Raw genomic sequence first — 20,143 nt, forward strand, 5'->3', positions numbered from 1 at the left:
CATTGGACTGATAATTATAGATTTAGGATTACAGACCAGTTGCTTCAGTAATATTGTTCAGAGTTTGCCCTGTTGGCCGCGTATGCATTCTTGAGCTATCATTCAAAAACCATTTTACTATTTCGAGTCACCGTGACCTTGACCTTTGACCTAGTGACCTCAAAATCAATAGGAGTCATCTGCGAGTCATGATCAATGTACCTATGAAGTTTCATGATCCTAGGCCCAAGCGTTCTTGAGTTATCATCTGACAACCACCTTGTGGACGGACTGATAGACCGACAGACCGACATACCGACATGAGCAAAGCAATATACCTCCTCTTCTTCGAAGGGGGGCATAAATATATCAATGTTAGTACTAGACAAAAGTTGCTGTTACCATTGAGATCAACGGAAATAATCACTGGTGAAGAGCGTCAAGCAGATCTGGTAAACAGAAGGGCTGATGAGAATGGCTGATTTTCCATGATTAAAATATAGAGTAAGTGGGTGCACCATGGCTGTCCATGTATTTTTTGGAAGACATTCCCCAAACAATACTGAACATATGTTTAAATTTGTATGATTTCAGGTGTAAACGTTGTGTCAGCAGTGAGGACGGACAGTGCCCCCACCCCGCCAGCCATTAGCCGATTTGTGAAAAACTGTAGTGTGCCCCCTAACGTTGCACTCTGGACCCAACCAACTTTTTATTGCACAAAGGAGACTCCGCAGATGGACGAAGTGTTACGATTGTTTAACGTTGCTATCCACACATCTCTCTCTATATTGTGGAGGATACCGACGATAGTCAATGTATCCAATTGAGAAGGCCTGTTTTTACACACGTCCAAGATGGCAGACGAGAATTTGCGATGAGCGGCGGAAATGATCAATAACATTCAAATTAACAACCTAATATCATATGTCATTTAAACACAAAATACTATGTTTAAGATAAAAAAACAACAAGGGCTGTTTGTAAACATGCATGCCCCCCTATATGGGCTATAAGTGGTAGTAGCAGCCATTGTGTGAATACTTTTTTGGTGGTGGTGGTGGTGGTGGTGGTGGTGGTGCTGGTGGTGGTAGAAGTAGTAGATAGTAATAGTAGTAGTAGTAGTAGTAGTAGTGGTAGTAGTAGTAGTAGGTAGTAGTAGTCAGTAGTAGTATTCGTAGTAGAAGTAGAACAGTAAGTAGTAGTAGTAGTAGTAGTAGTATTAGAAGTCAGTAGTAGGTAAAGTCGACCGTAGACAGTACGAAGTAGTAGTCGTCGTAGTAGTAGTAGTAGTTCAGTAGTAGTCGTATGTAGAAGTATACTCGCCGTCGTCGTCGTCGTCGTCTTAGTAGTAGTAGTAGTAGTAGAAGTAGTTGTAGAAGTAGTAGTAGTAGTAGTCGTAGTAGTAGTAGTAGTAGTAGTAGTAGAAGTAGTAGTAATAGTAGTAGTAGTAGTAGTAGTAGTAGTAGTAGTAGTAGTAGTAGTAGCAGTAGCAGTAGCAGCAGCAGTAGCAGCATTACAATAACAATACTTAAGAATGATCAAATGGGAAAAGGTAACCTAGCACTGGCAGTAAATATGGGGCTCATTTACAGGTCAGATTTGGAATCTCTGCTGTAAAATGAGATTTTGAATTAATTAAAGGGAGGCAAATCTGTAATAAAAAGAACATGCATAAACCGTAGTTGTTTCCCTTGTTTGAACCATGCTAAATCCTTATAAATTTATAATGCCTATTTCCAGTAACTGTGACCTTTACCTGTGACCTTGACCTTTGACCTAATGACCTCAAAATCAATAGGGGTCATCTGCGGGTCATGATCAATGTACCTATGAAGTTTCATGATCCTAGCCCCAAGCGTTCTTGAGTTATCATCCGGAAACCACCTGGTGGACGGACCGACATACCGACCGACCGACCGACCGACCGACATGAGCAAAGCAATATACCCCCTCTTCTTCGAAGGGGGGCATAACAAATATCTATTAGAAATATGCAAAGTGGATGTGCGTCAGGGAAACCAGTGTTGGAAAATTGTTCAGTTTATTCACAAAGTTAAAGCATTTAAGATGAGTATCATTCAAAAATGGAGAGACAAACATGATTTGATTTAAATGTTAGTGGATCTGTGTATAATCAGATTCATATGCATACTCTGCTTTATTATGTTTGTCACGCTGTACAGTTTACTGAAATAGCATTGATCTGAGGTTGTCAAGTGCAAGATATTGAAAGGTAAACACACTTCATGTACATATATTATTTTAACTCCATTTAATACATCATTAGCACAGCAAGAACACCAAAACGTGTTTGTTGATATTTGTTAATGTTTTCACCATAGGCCTTTGATATTTAATTTAAACAAATGCTGAATTAAATTAATACTCTTTAAGAGGTTGTGATTAAACGGTGTTTTTAAGAATCTATAGATTATTGCAAGTTTATTATGCATGTGTATGGATATTAACTAAACGTTGTTGTCTTCATCGTAAGAAGACATTAAAGCAGCACTTTGTAATATAAAAATGCTGTCAAACATGCACTTAACAATTTTAATTCTGTTCTTATAATCATATTCATAATGCTTTATATGTTTCCCAATTTCATGGTTTATCACGCTAGTTTTCCCAATCCAAATGGCACAGGCTATAACGAAAAAAATATAAAAAAATCACTGACTTTTCTTGAGTGTATATACCAAACAACACTAGATAGAAAGCCCTCACACTTGCTCATCCTTAATATAATGCTTGTTTGCTTGCTATCACAATGATTGATAGTTAAAACTGCATATTAAAATTTATTTTTTAAACAATGAACATCATACAAAGTAAAAAAACAACTTTAAAGGTGCCTTTTCACAGATTTTGGCATTTTTTAACTTATTCATTAAATGCTTTATATCGATAAATGTAAACATTGGATCGTAAAAGCTCCAGTAAAAAATCAAGAATAAAATTAAAAAAAGGAAAAGAACATTGCCCGGAACAGGTTTCGAACCAGTGACCCCTGGAGTCCTGCCAGAGTCCTGAAGTAAAAACGCTCTAGCCTACTGAGCTATTCCGCCGAGTGCACGTACTTGACGTATTTTATACCTTATATAAGCAATCTTCGTAGTTTCACAAAATTTAACGACAAAAACAGAACTCTCCAAATTATTCAATCGTTTCGCGTTGCAACGCTTTATAATTTTTAGGTTTTAAATTCGTCAAAAGATGCATATAATGGCTATATTAGACCATGGTAAATGTTCAGTATTACTGTTTCCTCACAATTATCATAACTAAAACGAAAATTTGCGAATTTGAAACAACTTTTTTCAATTTTGTCAATTTACCAAAGCGTGAAAAGATCCCTTTAAAAACAGATGAGATGTATGCCACAGCAAACCAGCATTTTTAGCTCACCTGAGCGATAGCTCGAGGTGAGCTATTGTGATCACTCAGCGTCCGGCGTCCGTCCGTCCGTCCGTCTGTCCGTCCGTCTGTAAACAATTTGTAAACATTTAAGTATTGGTCTTGTAATGCCGCCGCCGCCGCCGCCGCCGCCGCCGCCGCCGCCGCCGCCGCCGCCGCCACCACCACCACCACCACCACCACCACCACCACCACCACCACCACCACCACCACCACCACCACCACCATTCACAGTGACAAAAAACGTATTCACACAATGGCTGCTACTACAACTTATAGCCCATATAGGGGGGCATGCATGTTTTACAAACAGCCCTTGTTTCTATGGGATTTTAACCACAACTGTTCATGTTTATCTCCGACACATATTTTTAGGTCACCTGTCATGAAGTGACACTGTGAGCTTATGTGATCGTGTGATGTCCGGCGTCCGTTGTGCGTGCCTGCGTTTGTCTGTGCGTCCGTCCGTCAACAATTTGTTTGTGTAGACAGTAGAGGTCTTAGTTTGCATCCAATCTTGATGAAATTTGGTCAAAATGTTTATCTTGATGAAATCCGGTTTGGGATTGTATTTGGGTCATCTGGGGTCAAAAACTAGGTCACTAGGTCAAATAATAGAAAAACCTTGTGTAGACATTAGAGATCACAGTTTTCATCCAACCTTTATGAAATTTGGTCAGAATTCTTGATGAAATCTGGGTGGGATTGTATTTGGGTCATCTGGGGTAAAAATCTAGGTCAAATAAATAGAAAAACCTTGTGTTGACAATAGAGGTCACAGTTTTCATCCGATATTTATGAACTGTGGTCAGAATGTTTATCTTGATGAAATCTGGATTGGGATTGTATTTGGGTCATCTAGAGTCAGGAACTAGGTCACTAGGTCAAATCATAGAAAAACATTGTGTAGACAATAGAGGTCATAGTTTTCATCTGATCTTAATGAGTCAGGTGAGCGATTCAGGGCCATCATGGCCCTCTTGTTAAAGATGGCATTGCAGGCTTGGGACTGTCGATGTGCTACATGCAGCAAATCTAGTGTTAGAAGAACAACATCACCACTACTACACTAAACTACACTACACACCTGGAGTGTTTAGTCTCTATTATAGTTATATACATGCAAAAGGTGCTTTTACCAATAAATATATATAAAAGTATGTCTACTGTTATTATAAAAAGCTTCTTCAACAGTGTAATGAGATATTTAAAACACTTAAAGGTAAATGCAAGTATACATAAGGTTAAATTGGCTGAGATTTTGAATTTTCAGAAAAAAATATCGGTTTAGATATTTTTATTTGTTTGGTCGACTGCTCATTTTTCATGCTTTTATTTTTATTTTTCATCCCCCCCCACCTTAATTTTTTTGAAAAATCTCCCGTAAAACAGAAAATAATCAGGGGCTGTTTGTAAAACATGCATGCCCCCCGTATGGGTTGTCAGTTGTAGTGGCAGCCATTGTGTGAATACATATTTTGTCACTGTGACCTTGACCTTTGACCTAGTGACCTGAAAATCAATAGGGGTCATCTGCCAGTCATGATCAATGTTCCTATAAAGTTTCATGATCCTAGGCCTAAGTATTCTTGAGTTATCACCCTGAAACCATTAAACTGTTTTGAGTCACTGTGACCTTGACCTTTGACCTTGTGACCTGAAAATTAATAGGAGTCATCTGCCAGTCATGATCAATGTGCCTATGAAGTTTCATGATCCTAGGCCTATGCGTTCTTGAGTTATCATCCGGAAACCATCTGGTGGACGGACCGACCGACCAACCGACCGACATGTGCAAAACAATATACCCCCTCTTCTTTGAAGGGGGCATAAATATAAGAAAACTGCCCCACCCCCCCCCCCATGGCAGCCATGTTATTCAACTAACCGGAACCATTTTCGAGCTCAACTCTCGTATCAAGGAAACACATGTTCTGACCAAATTTCATGAAAATTGGGCCAAAAATTTGACTTTGAGAGTGATCACATTTTTTCACTATATACATATAGAGAAAAATTCCCCGCCCACTGGCGGCCATGTTTTTTCACCCATCTGGACAATTTTTGAACTCGTCCAAGATATCAACAAGAGCACCGCATTCCGGGTGCCACGCTCAGCTGCGAAAGCTTGTTAGAATTTTTTTTTTAGAGGTCACAGTGACCTTGACCATTGATCTAGTGACCCAAAAATGGGTGAGGCATGTAGAACTCATCAAGGTGCAACTACATATGAAGTTTCAAAGTTGTAGGTGGTAGCACTTTGACTTTAGAGACTATGTTAAAGTTTGATATTAGAGGTCACAGTGACCTTGACCTTTGACCTAGTGACCCAAAAATGGGTGTTGCGTGTAGAACTCATCAAGGTGCATCTACATATGAAGTTTCAAAGTTAAATGGTGGAAGCAATTTGATTTTAGAGCCAATGCTAAGGTTTTAGCAAAACGCCTAAGGCGGACGACGGACGAGCTGGCTATGACAAAAGCTCGGGTTTTCTCCGAAAACAGCCTCGCTAATAAAACCACTGTTCTGACCAACTTTCATGATGATTGGGAAAAAATTGTGACTTTTAGAGTGTTTACAAGGTTTCTCTATAGCCAAATAAGGAAAACTGCCATGCCCACTGGCGGCCATGTTTTTCAACGGACCGGAACCACTTTTGAACTCAACCAACATATCATTACGACAACAATTTTGACAAAGTTACATGGAGATTGGGCATTAAATGTGACTTCTACAGTGTTTACAAGGTTTTTCTTTTTTTTTGACCTAGTGACCTATTTTTTGACCCCGCATGACCCAGTTTTGAACTTGATCAAGATATCATTGGGACAAATCTTCTGACCAAGTTTCATGAAGATCGGATAATAAATGCTTCCTCTATAGTGTTTACGAACAAATGTGGACGGACGGACAGACGACGGGCAAAGACCGGTCACAAAAGCTCACCTGAGCAATCAGGTGAGCTAAAAAATAGTGGCATCATTTAGGTGTTTCCTTATGTTAAGCTGCATTATTGAATTGTCAGCTCATTTCTTAAATATAATGCCTCTTTTTTATTGAAAAATGATTTTTTATTTGCAGAACAATGATGAAAATTGAAACAATAACAAGTGCTGATAAGGTCCATTAGGTTCACATTTTCCATATAAGGAAAACTGCATCCCCAAGAGTCATGTTTTTAAACTGACTCGAACTGTTTCCACACTTTCTCAAGACATAATTGAAATGAATGCTCTGAGCAAGTTTCATGAAGATTAAACGAAAAAAGTGACTTAAATAGAGTGTTAACAAGGCTTCACTGTAGACACAGAAGGCAAATTGCCCCTCCCCTCAATAAATTTCGATGAAGATTGCGCCAAATAATTAAACTTCAGGTGAAAACAAATGTTCACGATAGCTATGGAAAACAGACCTGCATCACATGTGGCAACATGTATGTTTTTCAACATAACAGAACAAATACGCAAAGAAAGTTTCATGATGATTGGACATAAAATTTGACTTTTGAGTATAACAAGGTATCAATACAGCTCTTGAAGACAAACTTCCATGCACACATGTTTTTTAAGACCATTACTGTCTTTTCTCACCAAGTTCCAAGTCTAATGGACCAACAATGTAACTTCCACAGTATGTACAAGGTTTTATTATTGCAATATTAGGAAAACTGCCCCGACCCCTGGAGGGCGTACTTTTCAAATGGGCCACTATCATTTTCGAACAAGGCCAAAATTTTTGTATAACAAAATGTTATGACATTATCATGTTTTATAAAGCTTGAACAAAAAGTGACTTTTTTCTTTAATTTGACCAAGTGTCAGCTAGTTGTTTACTTCACATGACTCACCAATGACCAAGCAGATATAAATGGGACAAATGTTCTGATGATGTTTCATAAATAATAAATGTTGCTCGAAGATTGCAAACTACCTAAATGTGGACAATGCACGACTCACACTGCACAAGGTACAGACAAAAGGCATTCCCCAAAGCTCATCTGAGCAACAACAAAAAGCAGTTAGCTAAAAAAAAACACAAAACCACAAAACATGGCCTGTATGTACCTTTCAAGAACACATACAGAATACATAAATATGACAACTTGAGGCAATATACTACAATAGGACGGAATTAGATGTCATTGTATTATGTTATGCTTCTTATTAAATCAAACTTATTTCCCATGTGCAGCTTAATGACCACAAACACAATCATTCTTTGACAACTCCATAACAACTTTCTGTACAGGCAAAAATAATTACCTAAATCATGGGACAACAGAAACTCTGGAGGCATTCCAGATCTAATAAATCAGAAAAAAAATATTGCCAATATTATTCTTTCCAATTTTCTATCAAATGCATTAATTAGAACAGATTATTTTTTGCATTTGATCAATCTGCTGAAATAGAAATCAAAATGTTGGAGAAACAATAATTTACACATATGATAGAAAATTGTGTTTTTGACTGCCTGGTGAAGTTTCATATGTTTAAGAAGCATGTATGGCAAACAAATTGACATGAGCTCTGATTTTATGGACATGGATCAAAGGAAAATGAGATTTATGTACAAGATTTGATTTATGTGATCATTTGCAAATCAGAAATTGTTAGAAATCATCATAAATAAGAGATGTCATAGGAAGAGAACGATATGCATACGTTATATACCTAACAATTTAAGCCTTATTCTTGGGAACTGCTTGATGCATGTGTGTAAAGTGCACACGGCCAGTTGTCCAAGAGTACACTACGCGACCCGCGATTTTTGTGTAAATCTCACATCGCCGCGTTTGGGCCAACGTGGCAAAACGCGGTGATTCGCCGTGATAACACTCTACGGGTGATTCGCGGTGATGTCGCCGTGATTTCCCCGCGACCATCTCGCGATAAAGATCAGCTGAAGCATCATCGCGAAACTCCGCGAATCGCCGTGATTCGCGATGACTACTAGATTTAAATTTCAACTTATTTAAAAAAAAGTCAACATTATTGACGATCACATACGATCGCGAAAATGTATGCCAATTCGAAAATAAACACCCTACTTGCTGAATGTCGAAATCCTGATTTCCAAACAAGATCTTTATTTGTTGAAATAACACTTGTATGCCTTTTGGACAGCATATTAGAATCCCAACAAATCCAGAATGCCGTAATGTTATCGATTTGCTAACACAAAAAATAACTGTAATTTGGCATGTTCCGTACAGCTTTACACATTCGTTTGCAGATACATGTAGATGTAAGTTGCGTAAGAAAATGGCAAGTATAGTCGCAAATATTTGCATTTTCGCCAGCTTATATTAACTTTTGAGTTATTCTAACGATTGTTATGTTTTGTTCGCTGCTTTTTACATGGACTTTGAAATTCTCGGATATTTCATTCCGACTGCCAAAATTTTCCGTTATGAAAAAAGTAGAAATTTGTTTTCGCAATTAGTTCTGCTTGTTAAGTTAGAAATATTTATGTATGCTTTTTTGCACTGTTTTCTTTGTTGCGTTTTTGTGCATGTTCAGTAAAAGATTTGAATCTGTGTATTAGATGTGCATTATTAGTAGTGATAATATAAAGATTATGAGTTTAGATGCAGCGTTAAGCGTATTTTATTATAATCATTAACAACTTGCTTTTAAAATTAACATATGTACATGAAAGTTTGCAACAAATATACATATATTGGTATTGCGTATGTGTAATTATGTCGTTGAAATTGCTGTTTCAGGATACAAAGATGACCATTATGTACAATGTTTCTATTGACCATGGTAGAAATACGATTTTGTGCATGATACACTATATGTTGTTTTATAAACGATGCATGAACGCAAGAAGAATGTTAATATCAGCAACATCATGTCATTTTATGTATGATTGAATTCCATAAACCGTCATGACAATTCACGTGAATTTCTAAATAAAAAATAAAAATCTCAAGATTATACATGTACTAGTGTGTTCGTAATTGAAATTGGGTCCATTACAATTGGCGGTTTTATTGTTCATGTACAAACTGTGAAAACAAAGTTCCAAAGTGTAGACATGCATTGTTTACAATAGAATAGATCAAAATACTTCAAAGAGAAAAAATTACCAATGCAATTCATTGAATTTCTTTTTTCCGATTACTCAGTCGGTGACAAGAAATATAAGCTACACACGAATGTAACACCTTAAACGATTATATTCTCAACACCTTTTACACTAGAATAGATAAAAGTACATCAAACAGATCATAATTAACAAATAATTACCATCGTTTCGTTTACTCAGTGCGTAAGTAAAATGGACGCTACAATGTATATAAGTCAAGGGTTATCCTGGCCTCACCATCAGTTTAGCTTTTGTTATATGTTCTGTATGAAGTTATAACAGGAATCTTCAGTGTTTAGTATTAATATTGGATTGTGTATTGTTTCACCAAGTGCATATTGGATTGTTAAGTGCTTGAAAAATGGCGTTGAGGACACTAGTTCGTCAAGTGACTCACTATTTAGTTAAATTTGATTGCGATGGAACTTTTATGATTCGATCGCGAGGACACGTCAGGACTGACGACATTAGGAGCGAAGTAAGTACTACGTTTTTTTGCAACATATATGGAGAATATGACTCTCATGTGTCTCAATTATGATCATTGTATTACTTTTGAAAATATTGTTTAATGTATGCGTTGATGTTAAGGCGAAAGAAGTTCACCTTAAAATATATAATTGATGTGCCGTAATGGTTATTTGTATAATAACGTATTTAAACGCATACTTGTAACCGAATACATGAATCACATGCAAACAATTTATAATTACTCCTTTATTTATTTGTCCGTTTCATAATAAATGTACATACATATATATATATATATATATATATATATATATATATATATATATATATATATATATATATATATATATATATATATAAAAATTCGAAATGTTGTCGCGAAACTGGTCCATAAATCGACCAGTTCACACATAAAATATATAATTATTTTGTTATGATGGTTTGCATCAATCTTAAAACCGTGAGCCTTTGTATCCCGGACATTAATTGCCCCGTTGTCAGCACAAACCCGATTATCTCTGAGTTGTTAAATTTATTTAATAAGGCATAAGAAATTACGCAAACAGAGTTTCATAGTTTATTGTCTAGTCCATGACAGTAGTATATCTTTATTTAAGTCTCATCAATATACATTCATGGTTATTATATTACAATTATTTACACATTGTCAAATGTATATTGCCATTCCATATTGGAATTATAAGAGACTATACATATGACATGTACAATATAATAATACATAAAATAACACAATTTACAAACAGGCATGGCCAATCTTATAGATTTGTAAAAGACATTTAAGTGTGTAATATTACACTTAAAACTATTGCCTTTTTTTTTTACAAATACATGTTTCAAAGACATACATCATAAAAAACCATATTGCCCCTGTTAACTTTATGTTAAACACCTGTAATAAAATATTGAAGTTGATAAAACACTGGTGATTGTAAAACTGGGTACTAATGCGCACAGTGAAAAATGATGTAAAAGAGCGACTACCTAAATGAACTGGTTAACAGTGGCATTCTGTATTTTAATAAAACAGTTATTTAAGATGGTAAAATAATAAGAAACATTTGTGTAATAAACCACTAATTACATTAAAACCTAAAGAACTATCTAGCGTTAAAGAGAATTTATCATCTTTAATCCTATATAATAGATTTTATACACAAAAACGCTCAATATACCATCAATTATGACTAGAATTTCTTACTATACACAAGAACATTATATAACAAAGAGAATAAATATACTATCGCTACTATTTACATGAAATAAGCAACACTACTACTTATTTACACATGTAGAACTGTCTTCTTTGTAGAATTAAAAAGCAAACAAGTATTCGGTTGATTAAAAAACTACGTATTCCGTTAAAGCACGAACGACATCATAACAGAATACGTTTGACAAAAACGGGTATTTATAGTTACGAAAAATTTCATCCAATTTACAATACCATTTTATATCCGTCATGCACTTCGTTTGTAATAGGGCTTTGTTACGTGTATTACTTTAATTTTATTTTATAATTAGATTGTATATTACTAAGTCATTGAAGCTGTTTTGCAAAAAATCGTACTGCGAATGCACCATAAACAATATTGGCAATAAATATGTATTTGTAATATATATTATTTTTTCGGAGTTTCTTTTTGATTTAATGGCTGAACATGAGGCGTTTTTCGTTACTGTAGTGTTAACCACTTTCCGCATAAACTAGATTTTTGCTTAGCAGAGACTTTCTTTAAACGAAAAATGTAATAAAAGCGGAAAGTGTCGTCCCTGATAAGCCAGTGCGGACTGCACAGGTTAATCTGGGACGACACTTTACGCACATTTATTATGCCCAGTTTTCTCAGAACACGACACTAATGGTCTGTGAATGACTTCCTAAAACATCATCATCAATCATCAGTTTCATGTCGCTGTTTAAACAACATTTAGGCTGGCAAATTTACGCTTCATATCGTCTGTACTTAACAGATTTGCGAAATGGCGGAAACTTTTCCCCCTTGACCGCTCACTAAACAATCTACTAGGAATGTCACCTGTTGCCTTGCCCTCCATGGCCAAACAAACTGGAGCCACTTTATAACAGTGGTCAATATATCGGTTGCAAAGCTCCACAGTCATTTCATTTCTCCAGAAGTTCTCCAAACTTGCTTTTAGTTCTTCTTTTGTGCGCGGGCCTTCTTTTGCAACGTATCTTTTCATCTGATTCCAGGCGAACTCTATAGGATTTAGATCAGGACTTTCTGAAGCAAAAAAAAACACAACAAACTTAAGGAAATGCTCCTTTTGGCGGTATGCTTTCACGAAATTGTAAGCAAACATTGAAAATCAAAAGGAAACTACCGTTACAATTCGTAACTATTTAATAACATTTTTGGTGGAGAAAACTTTATTAGATAAATATACACTTCTTAAATTGTATAAAGTAAAGAGATGAAACAGATAACGTTGTATGCCATTATTTTTCTGAAAACTGCTAAATTATTTCTTCAATCTTTACAGTTTCTTAATATTTGTTATAAATGTAATGATGGTTATGGTAATGTTTTACTTGATTACGAATATGACGTTAGATGTAATCATGAAATGACATCAATAACATTAGAAAAAGTCTGCACAGGTACACGAACGTTCCCACGGAAATGCGTTGCTGAGAATTTTTTAAATAAATAAAATCCCTTGAGTTATCGAGTTTATTGCATTATTGTGTTTTCGCACCTCGCTGCTTTTAAATGACGGTGTTACAAGCGAGAACGAATATTACAAAGTCGCATATTTTCACACATTCATGTCTACTCGCCATTGTCATTCAAATTGGTAGTGACTTAGTTTGGACCCGTGTTCATTTGCCGCCACAAAGAACCGGCATAACAGATACTATTTTCGAAACTTAATTAAGAAAAATTAATGTTAATGGAATATGATACTTATTATTGAGAATTTTTCTATGGAGAACCACACAAGTTACTTCTGTATGAAAATTTAGAGTCAGACACTTTAATATGAATTGGATAGAGAGGAATCGTTCTCCGATTCTTATGACGCCCATCCTGTAGGCAATATATATAGGGATTGGTTAATTTTCTGTTTTTAATGCACGTTCATTTTTGATTTCGATGATAGTAATTCTACAGTACTATCGCGTTGAACGGATGCTTGATAGAATTGTAAATTGATTTATTGAAACTTCCGTTGTAATGTGCTGAGATCAAAATAAGGACATGTAAAGATAAAAAGGGGCAAAGTGAGAGTCACTGCGAAAATCCTAGTCTGATAGCGATCTATGTTTATTATACACCGTTGATTTGATTGCGGGAGGTCTTATATCTTACCGATACCACACTGTGACTCTCATAATGCACTTGAGATATATGCGCTGATAAGAAAAAATTCAACACCCAAATAACAATGAAATACATGACACCATCTGGAATAATACACAGCGCTGATAACTTGTTTTAATTGAGATTCGCTTGGCTTGATATTTGCCAGAAAAGTTACAGCAATCATTCTCTTTGTGACATTACATTTAATCCTTATAATTATCAATACTAAAAAGTACACATAGTGTACCATACATAGTTTATCATACATTAATAAGTAAGTATGATTCATGCACAAAACCATTAACATAGTATATTTTGTTGTGAATATTTAAATATAATATACCAGATGTTAGCAAACAATATTACTTTTAATATTACACAACGGCATAACCATAATGCGTTTCGGTGTTAATAAATTTAGATTATTTTCGCGCAGTTTAGAAAAAATACAAAATGAAATCCGGTGCGTGTAGTTCGAAGTTGTGTCCGGGCGCTCCATGCAACACACTTAAAAATGTCGAATACCGTTTGCCATTCACAAAATGAAACTTAACGAAAAATTAATAAAATAGCACGATATTAAATGAAAATTTGACGTAAAGCGCGATGTTTTCAAGCTCCAGACAACTAACAAATAGGCAACTAATTGAAACTTTGCATCTGCAACAATGACTTTAATGCATTAAACTTGTATCAATATAATATATAGGACAAAATTGAATATAGTATTGATGAAAACATAACATAATTTTAAAAATTAAAACTGAAAGTAAATTGAACTGACTATACTGTTTAACAAATGGGAAATACTGAAAGATGGATTATGGCATTTGTTAAGTTTGTAGTATTTTGGTATAAAACAATTTGCTTCGCGAAAGCCAAAACTTATTCAATTTAACGTTTCCTTTGCTTGATATAGTGTAATATTTTTACTATCGGTTGTATTAAATGTATTAAACTAGCTGCGCACTCGGAAATTGGGGCTAAATGCATGTGCGTTTAGTGTCGTCCCAGACTAGCCTGTGCAGTCCCCACAGGCTAATCAGGGAGGACACTTTCAACCGAAACATGATTTTCTCTATAGGGGGACATCATTCAAATACCGAAAAAATGCGGAGAGTTTCGTCCATGATTAGTTGGGATGATATTGGACTCAAATGCATTAAGCTCCGTTTTCCCAGAGCGACGCTCGAATTATTCTTAAATGTTTTCTTATTGGAACCCGATAGACAAGATTATATTTTCCAAGCAATTTCTGAGGTAAATTCTATGTTGCTCAGTTATGCATATCTAAGTTATTTGCACTTTCGAAATGCAGGAATATTCTCCAGTAAAGGGTGCACAATTAATACAGTGAATATACGACTAATTAACAACAACTTCAACTTATAACAAAATATTTTTCTTACCGGATGGCCATACGTTCCACCAGTTTATTCCATTTTCTTCCATGAATCGTTGTGACAATTTTGATCTATGTTTTGGGTCATTGTCTTGTTGGAACCTATGTCCATCTGGGTAGGTTGTCCTTACAAACGGAAGTAAAGTTTTTTCAAGAATTTCTTCGGTGAAAAACTTGCTGTCCATGATGCCATCGAAAATTGCTATAGAGGTGGGGCCTCTCCGGCTTATCCCTGCCCACACATGAACTTTTAACGGGTGCTTTGGTTTGGGTATGGATGTGCGGGCAGATCCCTCAGGTCTATAGCTAGTCGTTCTGTTGTTGTTCAGCTGAACCGAACTCTCATCAGTAAAAATGATATTGTCTAAGCTATCGTTTGAGTCGATCAAAGTCTGACAAAAGTCTATCCTCGGTTGCAGGTTGCGCGTGTTGACCATCTGCGAATATCGCGGAGTACTGTTTGTAAACCCAGCCGCCTTAATTAATCTCTGAGTAGTTCGAAGACAGAAAGTAGCACCATCTTCCTTTAATTCCCTGTGAATATCCGTGCTGGATTGAAGGCATTTGCGCTGCAGTGAACTTTTCACTATTTCAAAATCTCTGTGTGACACTGACCTAAATGCCTTAGGTTTAGGGATAACCTCATCCGGATTAAATTGTCCGTTAATATATTGCTTTATCCAATATGACACAAGTTGTTGCGATACAACAACGCCAGAGAGTTCCAACTCTTTCACAATCACTTTAACTTTCACACCGGACTTGAACATAGAAATTATCTTTAATTTGGTATCATGCGTCACTTTCCCCATTTTGAGACACAAAAAGGAAAAAGTTAAATAAGTAGAAATTATAAAATCGGAAATTATGTGTTGATACTGTATCGGACTGCGGATTGTGTGAATAACGACTGAGCACCAACATAAATAGTAGATTTGACACTTAACTTGTATATTGTATTGCATGTGGGTCGTTCATACCCCGTTCGGATTGGCACTTCTGATAATACTGTGGCAGATAACGCAAATAACATCACTTTTGACAGTACACTTGTCAACCGGTTCTCTTGCTAATAGACAATCCCAGAATCGATAATATGGGCGACACCATATTGGCTATTACGAAACCCGCGATTGAAAACGGTACTGAAGAATTTGACAGATTACAACGTTATCATAGTGTACACCCGCTTTATTCCAATAAACAGTACTTTATGACTTTGCACAGTAGGATTGAAAACAAGTGAAACATGAAACCAAGTGTCGATATGTATCACATCGTAAATCAATATAATTTAAATAAAAAATATATTCGATAGATTCATAAAATATGTGTCTCTGCAACAATATTCAGTGACCACACGTAATGTTTAAGTCCGAGTTTGCATTTTTAAGCATACCTTTCAGTAATGCCTTTGTATAAAATTTAATTATTTCTTTATGGAATAAAATTATTCAAGCATATATAATTATCAAGGTATAGAAATATCTAAAGTCTGAAGTAAACGTTGTGATTTTAGCGTAAATATTGCCGGAGATATTAACAAAGATCTATCAATATATAAAGATTTGAAACATCCAATCAGACCAATTTTTTTTGATAGATCTTTGATATTAATTAGATAGATTTAAGGTCGATGTAGACAATTATATTGATATCTGCCTTTGTTTAAGTCTATATTATTTCTTATTAAATGTCGTACTTTCTATACTTTCCGGAGATATTCATTAAGAAACGTTAAAGACCGAGGACGACTTCTTTTATTGAATAGTACATATCTTTGTTTGTCTAAACAGTCACCATTTCGCTATTAATATTTCCCTTGTAAGTGTCATTTTAAAGGTAATATACAAATCTATAGCCGAAATGAAGTTTGTGATTCTAAAATTGTTCCGTAAATATTTATTATCGAAACTCTGTAAGATTTCAGGTAGAGATTTTTTTTTAATTAAAATTATGTATATAAGTCTAAAACTAAAGTGGTTTTTAGCAATCTTTTATTCAATTATCGCTCTCAAGCTAATACAAAAATATCTAGCCGGAAATGAATTTTGTGATTTAAATAAACAAGTATCGGAGTTATTCGTTTGTAAAATAACATGTTAAATGACAATCAAGACCGTATTCATGCCAGGGACCTACACAAATAGGTCCATGTCCATGCCGTGTGAAATTATCGATTGCATTACGCATTTATGAAAATTTAAATTGGCATAATGCATTGTTTCTCAGTTGTATGTTTGTATTAATCAATATTGTCATTCAACTGTATGGCATTTTATTGTCCCCTACCCCTGTTACACATAATGAATATATCGATACGAAGAACTTCGATTAGTGTATTTTTTTTTAATCGAACTACTCTTCATACGGCGATTCCATCTTGACATGTACATTTTTATTTCATATCGGTGATTGTGGATCGTTTGTTCTATTGCTGTGTATCTGACAATAGTGTTTAAAAATATTTTTTGACCCATCACTTGTATATTTTATTGCAGGTGACTGTTGGTAGTTCGTACCCTGTTCAGTGGGGTCGAACTAAAGCGGCTACGGACGCTGCAGTGATTATTGCAGAGGGTTATAGCGAAGCCGAAGTGAAAAAGAAACTGACGGACTTACAGGCAGACAGTTAAAAAAAACGGAAGGAACCGCCTGCAACAACAGCTGACCAAGCTCGTCCCCCCAAAAGACAGAAGGTAATTATGTTAAGAGCAACACATTTATCATACAAGTATATTTTGACAGTCAATTTGCCGACTTTTGGAAAAAGGGTGTAGAAACGATCGATGCGTGAATGAGTATAAACAATTATTACGCAAACATACCTAGTTTGTCAATGATTAGTACTCTCGTAAGGCGTCGTTTGCCGCTAGTCTGCCACACGGCCGATACAATCGTTTCCTCGTATAATACATACAACAACCATGTTGATATGATAACGTTTTATTATCACAAAAGCAATTATGATCGACAAATATACACGGATTTTAGTAAATATAATACATACACCAACTTGCTAACCTCCACACGTTGAAATATTGCCATTTTTCTATTAGTCTCATTGCGAATATTCATACATGTACTTACTTGTGCACTTTTTTGCCGTATCAAACAATAGCTATGTCCTCATTCGTATATTAGAACAATTTTAAGCTTTTTGTAGAAGACATTGGTTAATTAAGTACATATGTTCATTCTTTTTTAAGACTCCTGCCGGCAAGCCTAGGGCACAGATGATCAGCCGCGTGCCGCCGACATCAGCAATCGCGCAGCGTCTGGATCCGGAAACTCCAGCAGTGGTCCCGTCGCACGTTGCAGACACTGTGGCGCAGGTTGTTAACAGCATACCGGCGGCTTCCGTCCACGCAGAAGCTCAGCAACAAGAATCAGTTGTCCCGCCGCACGTTGCAGACACTGTGGCGCAGGTTTCAAACAGCATACCAGCGGCTTCCGTCAGTGAAGAAGCTCCGCAACAAGTCGTAGACCCACCTCCCGTTGCAGAGAATATCATGGGAGAAGCGCCCGCTCAGTGGCAGTCATTGTTGTCGGAGCCACTTTCAGTGTCCCCAGATGTAACGGCGGTTACCTGGTCATTGATGCCGACGCCTACGTGTACGCTGACAGTTACGCCAACCCGGCCGAATGCAACATTCCTGTCTGCGCGACCGCCATCCGCGGGGTCCACTTTGTCATCATTAAACCAGATAGTGGAGGGCCAGAAATCAACGGTCCGGGAGATGGACAAGCTCCGGCGGCAGATGGAGGGGTTGACAAGGACCAACGTGGCACTGGCGCAGAGGGTTGATCAACAGAATGAACTAATATCAACAATCCTGTTGGCTCTACATCAGCTTACAGCCACTGTAGTAGCACTGACGACAGCCAATCCAGCTGCACAGCCGACAGCCAATGCAGCTGCACAGCCGTCAGCTGTACAACCCATACAGAGCACATCGGATCCAGCTACTTGTCCGGAAAGTGAAGTAATTGCTTCAAATGCCTATCTTTCCGACGAAGAAGTCCGTCTGATAAGGCAGTCATCAAATGGAGCAGGAAATTTCGCGGCCCACCTCACGCAGAGGCTGTACCCAGAACTTTTTACTGCCGCAAACGCGAGAATGCACTTCAATTACCACGGAGGCGGCAGTAAGCAAAAGCAGCCATTGAGCCCGCGGCGGAAAAATGCAATCCGAAAGTACGTCGTTAGGTACTTTCCTATGATGAGCGACGACACCAATTATGGAAACGAATGCGTCCAAAAGATTAACGAGCTCCTCCGCCGCAAGGCAAGGACACCAGCAGCACTAGGGGAAGTTGAAGAGGAAGTGGACTTCGATATCCGACTGTAAATGGATGTCCTGACGCTGTTAACCATAAATTCTACTTTTGTTATTGGAGCGTTTCTACATAAGTACCTACTAATTAATTAAAACCTAGTTCCAAATCATAAACTACTGTTTGTTTGATATGTGTGTAATTCTCTGATAATCTGTGAAAACGAATAAAGTACTGTTCTGTTCTGTTACAAATCATCATCATGTACAGTTTTATGATGCTGATAATGGTTTTATGATGATAATAATTTTAATGATGATGATTATTATAATGAAGATGAATATGATGTAATGCTGTAATGATGATTTGTGATGAACTTTAAAGTTATGAAAATAAATGTATTAGAAATAAATTTATAGTTTGTTTTACTTTCAAATTCGTCTCAGACTCTTGTATCTAGTCTATAATAATGCCTCATTTCGACGACGACATACCTGAAGAAAAAGACAATAGAATCTTTTTTTTTTCAAATGAAATAATCTTCAGCAAAGATAATATAGTACTGTAATAAACAAGATTCCATAGATATCGACCAACATATGTTCTACGATTTATTAAAATTAAAATTGGTGTCGAAAAAAGCCTGGAACTTTGGCCGAATGAGCCTGAAATTGGGGCCTGAAAAAAACGGGGCCGGTAGAGCCGACAACCTATACTTCTTGTGATGTTTCATTATATTGATACATTTGTTATAACATATTAGTGACAATATTATACATAAGTTTTTTAAATTAATGAAGTCACTTATACAGGCTATGAAACGCAAATTACATTGTAAATACATGAATACTTAGTTTTTTAAGTAAATAATAAATGGGGGTTTTCCAAAAATAGATCATGTGTTTTCTTTAATAAAGAAACAGTTGGAAGCATACATCTGTATGTACTCATTATCTGTTTAATATTACAACTAATCAAGCATAAATAATAATTTAAATATTATATATTGAACATGCAAACAATAAACAACAAAACAAAAAGGAGAATGAATGCATTTATATTTCTAGCAGATCTTATTGCGATTTCATTTTTTTTTTCGTTCAAAACGGAGGTGTACACGGCATTCTGCATGTTCGAGAAGTTTCAACGA

At 36.2% G+C, this 20,143-nt stretch overlaps 3 protein-coding genes across 12 annotated transcripts in view; 1 reads left to right on the forward strand and 2 right to left on the reverse strand.

Annotated features, from left to right (window-relative positions):
* LOC127863704 (uncharacterized) overlaps nt 1-20,143 on the reverse strand; it is a 259,681-nt gene that overhangs the window by 118,181 nt on the left and 121,357 nt on the right. The gene's annotated exons all lie outside the window — the stretch shown is intronic.
* Nucleotides 1-20,143, reverse strand: part of LOC127864727 (uncharacterized) — a 146,509-nt gene that overhangs the window by 100,132 nt on the left and 26,234 nt on the right. The window lies entirely within an intron of this gene.
* Nucleotides 8,153-19,694, forward strand: LOC127863838 (uncharacterized). Its single transcript, XM_052403499.1, has 3 exons — nt 8,153-9,973; nt 17,217-17,414; nt 17,925-19,694. Exon 3 carries the CDS (start codon nt 17,952-17,954, stop codon nt 19,065-19,067), a length of 1,116 nt encoding a protein of 371 aa, XP_052259459.1. The 5' UTR covers nt 8,153-9,973; nt 17,217-17,414; nt 17,925-17,951; the 3' UTR covers nt 19,068-19,694.

This window comes from Dreissena polymorpha, chromosome 1 (genome assembly GCF_020536995.1).
Source record: "Dreissena polymorpha isolate Duluth1 chromosome 1, UMN_Dpol_1.0, whole genome shotgun sequence".
Lineage (NCBI taxonomy): Eukaryota > Metazoa > Mollusca > Bivalvia > Myida > Dreissenidae > Dreissena > Dreissena polymorpha.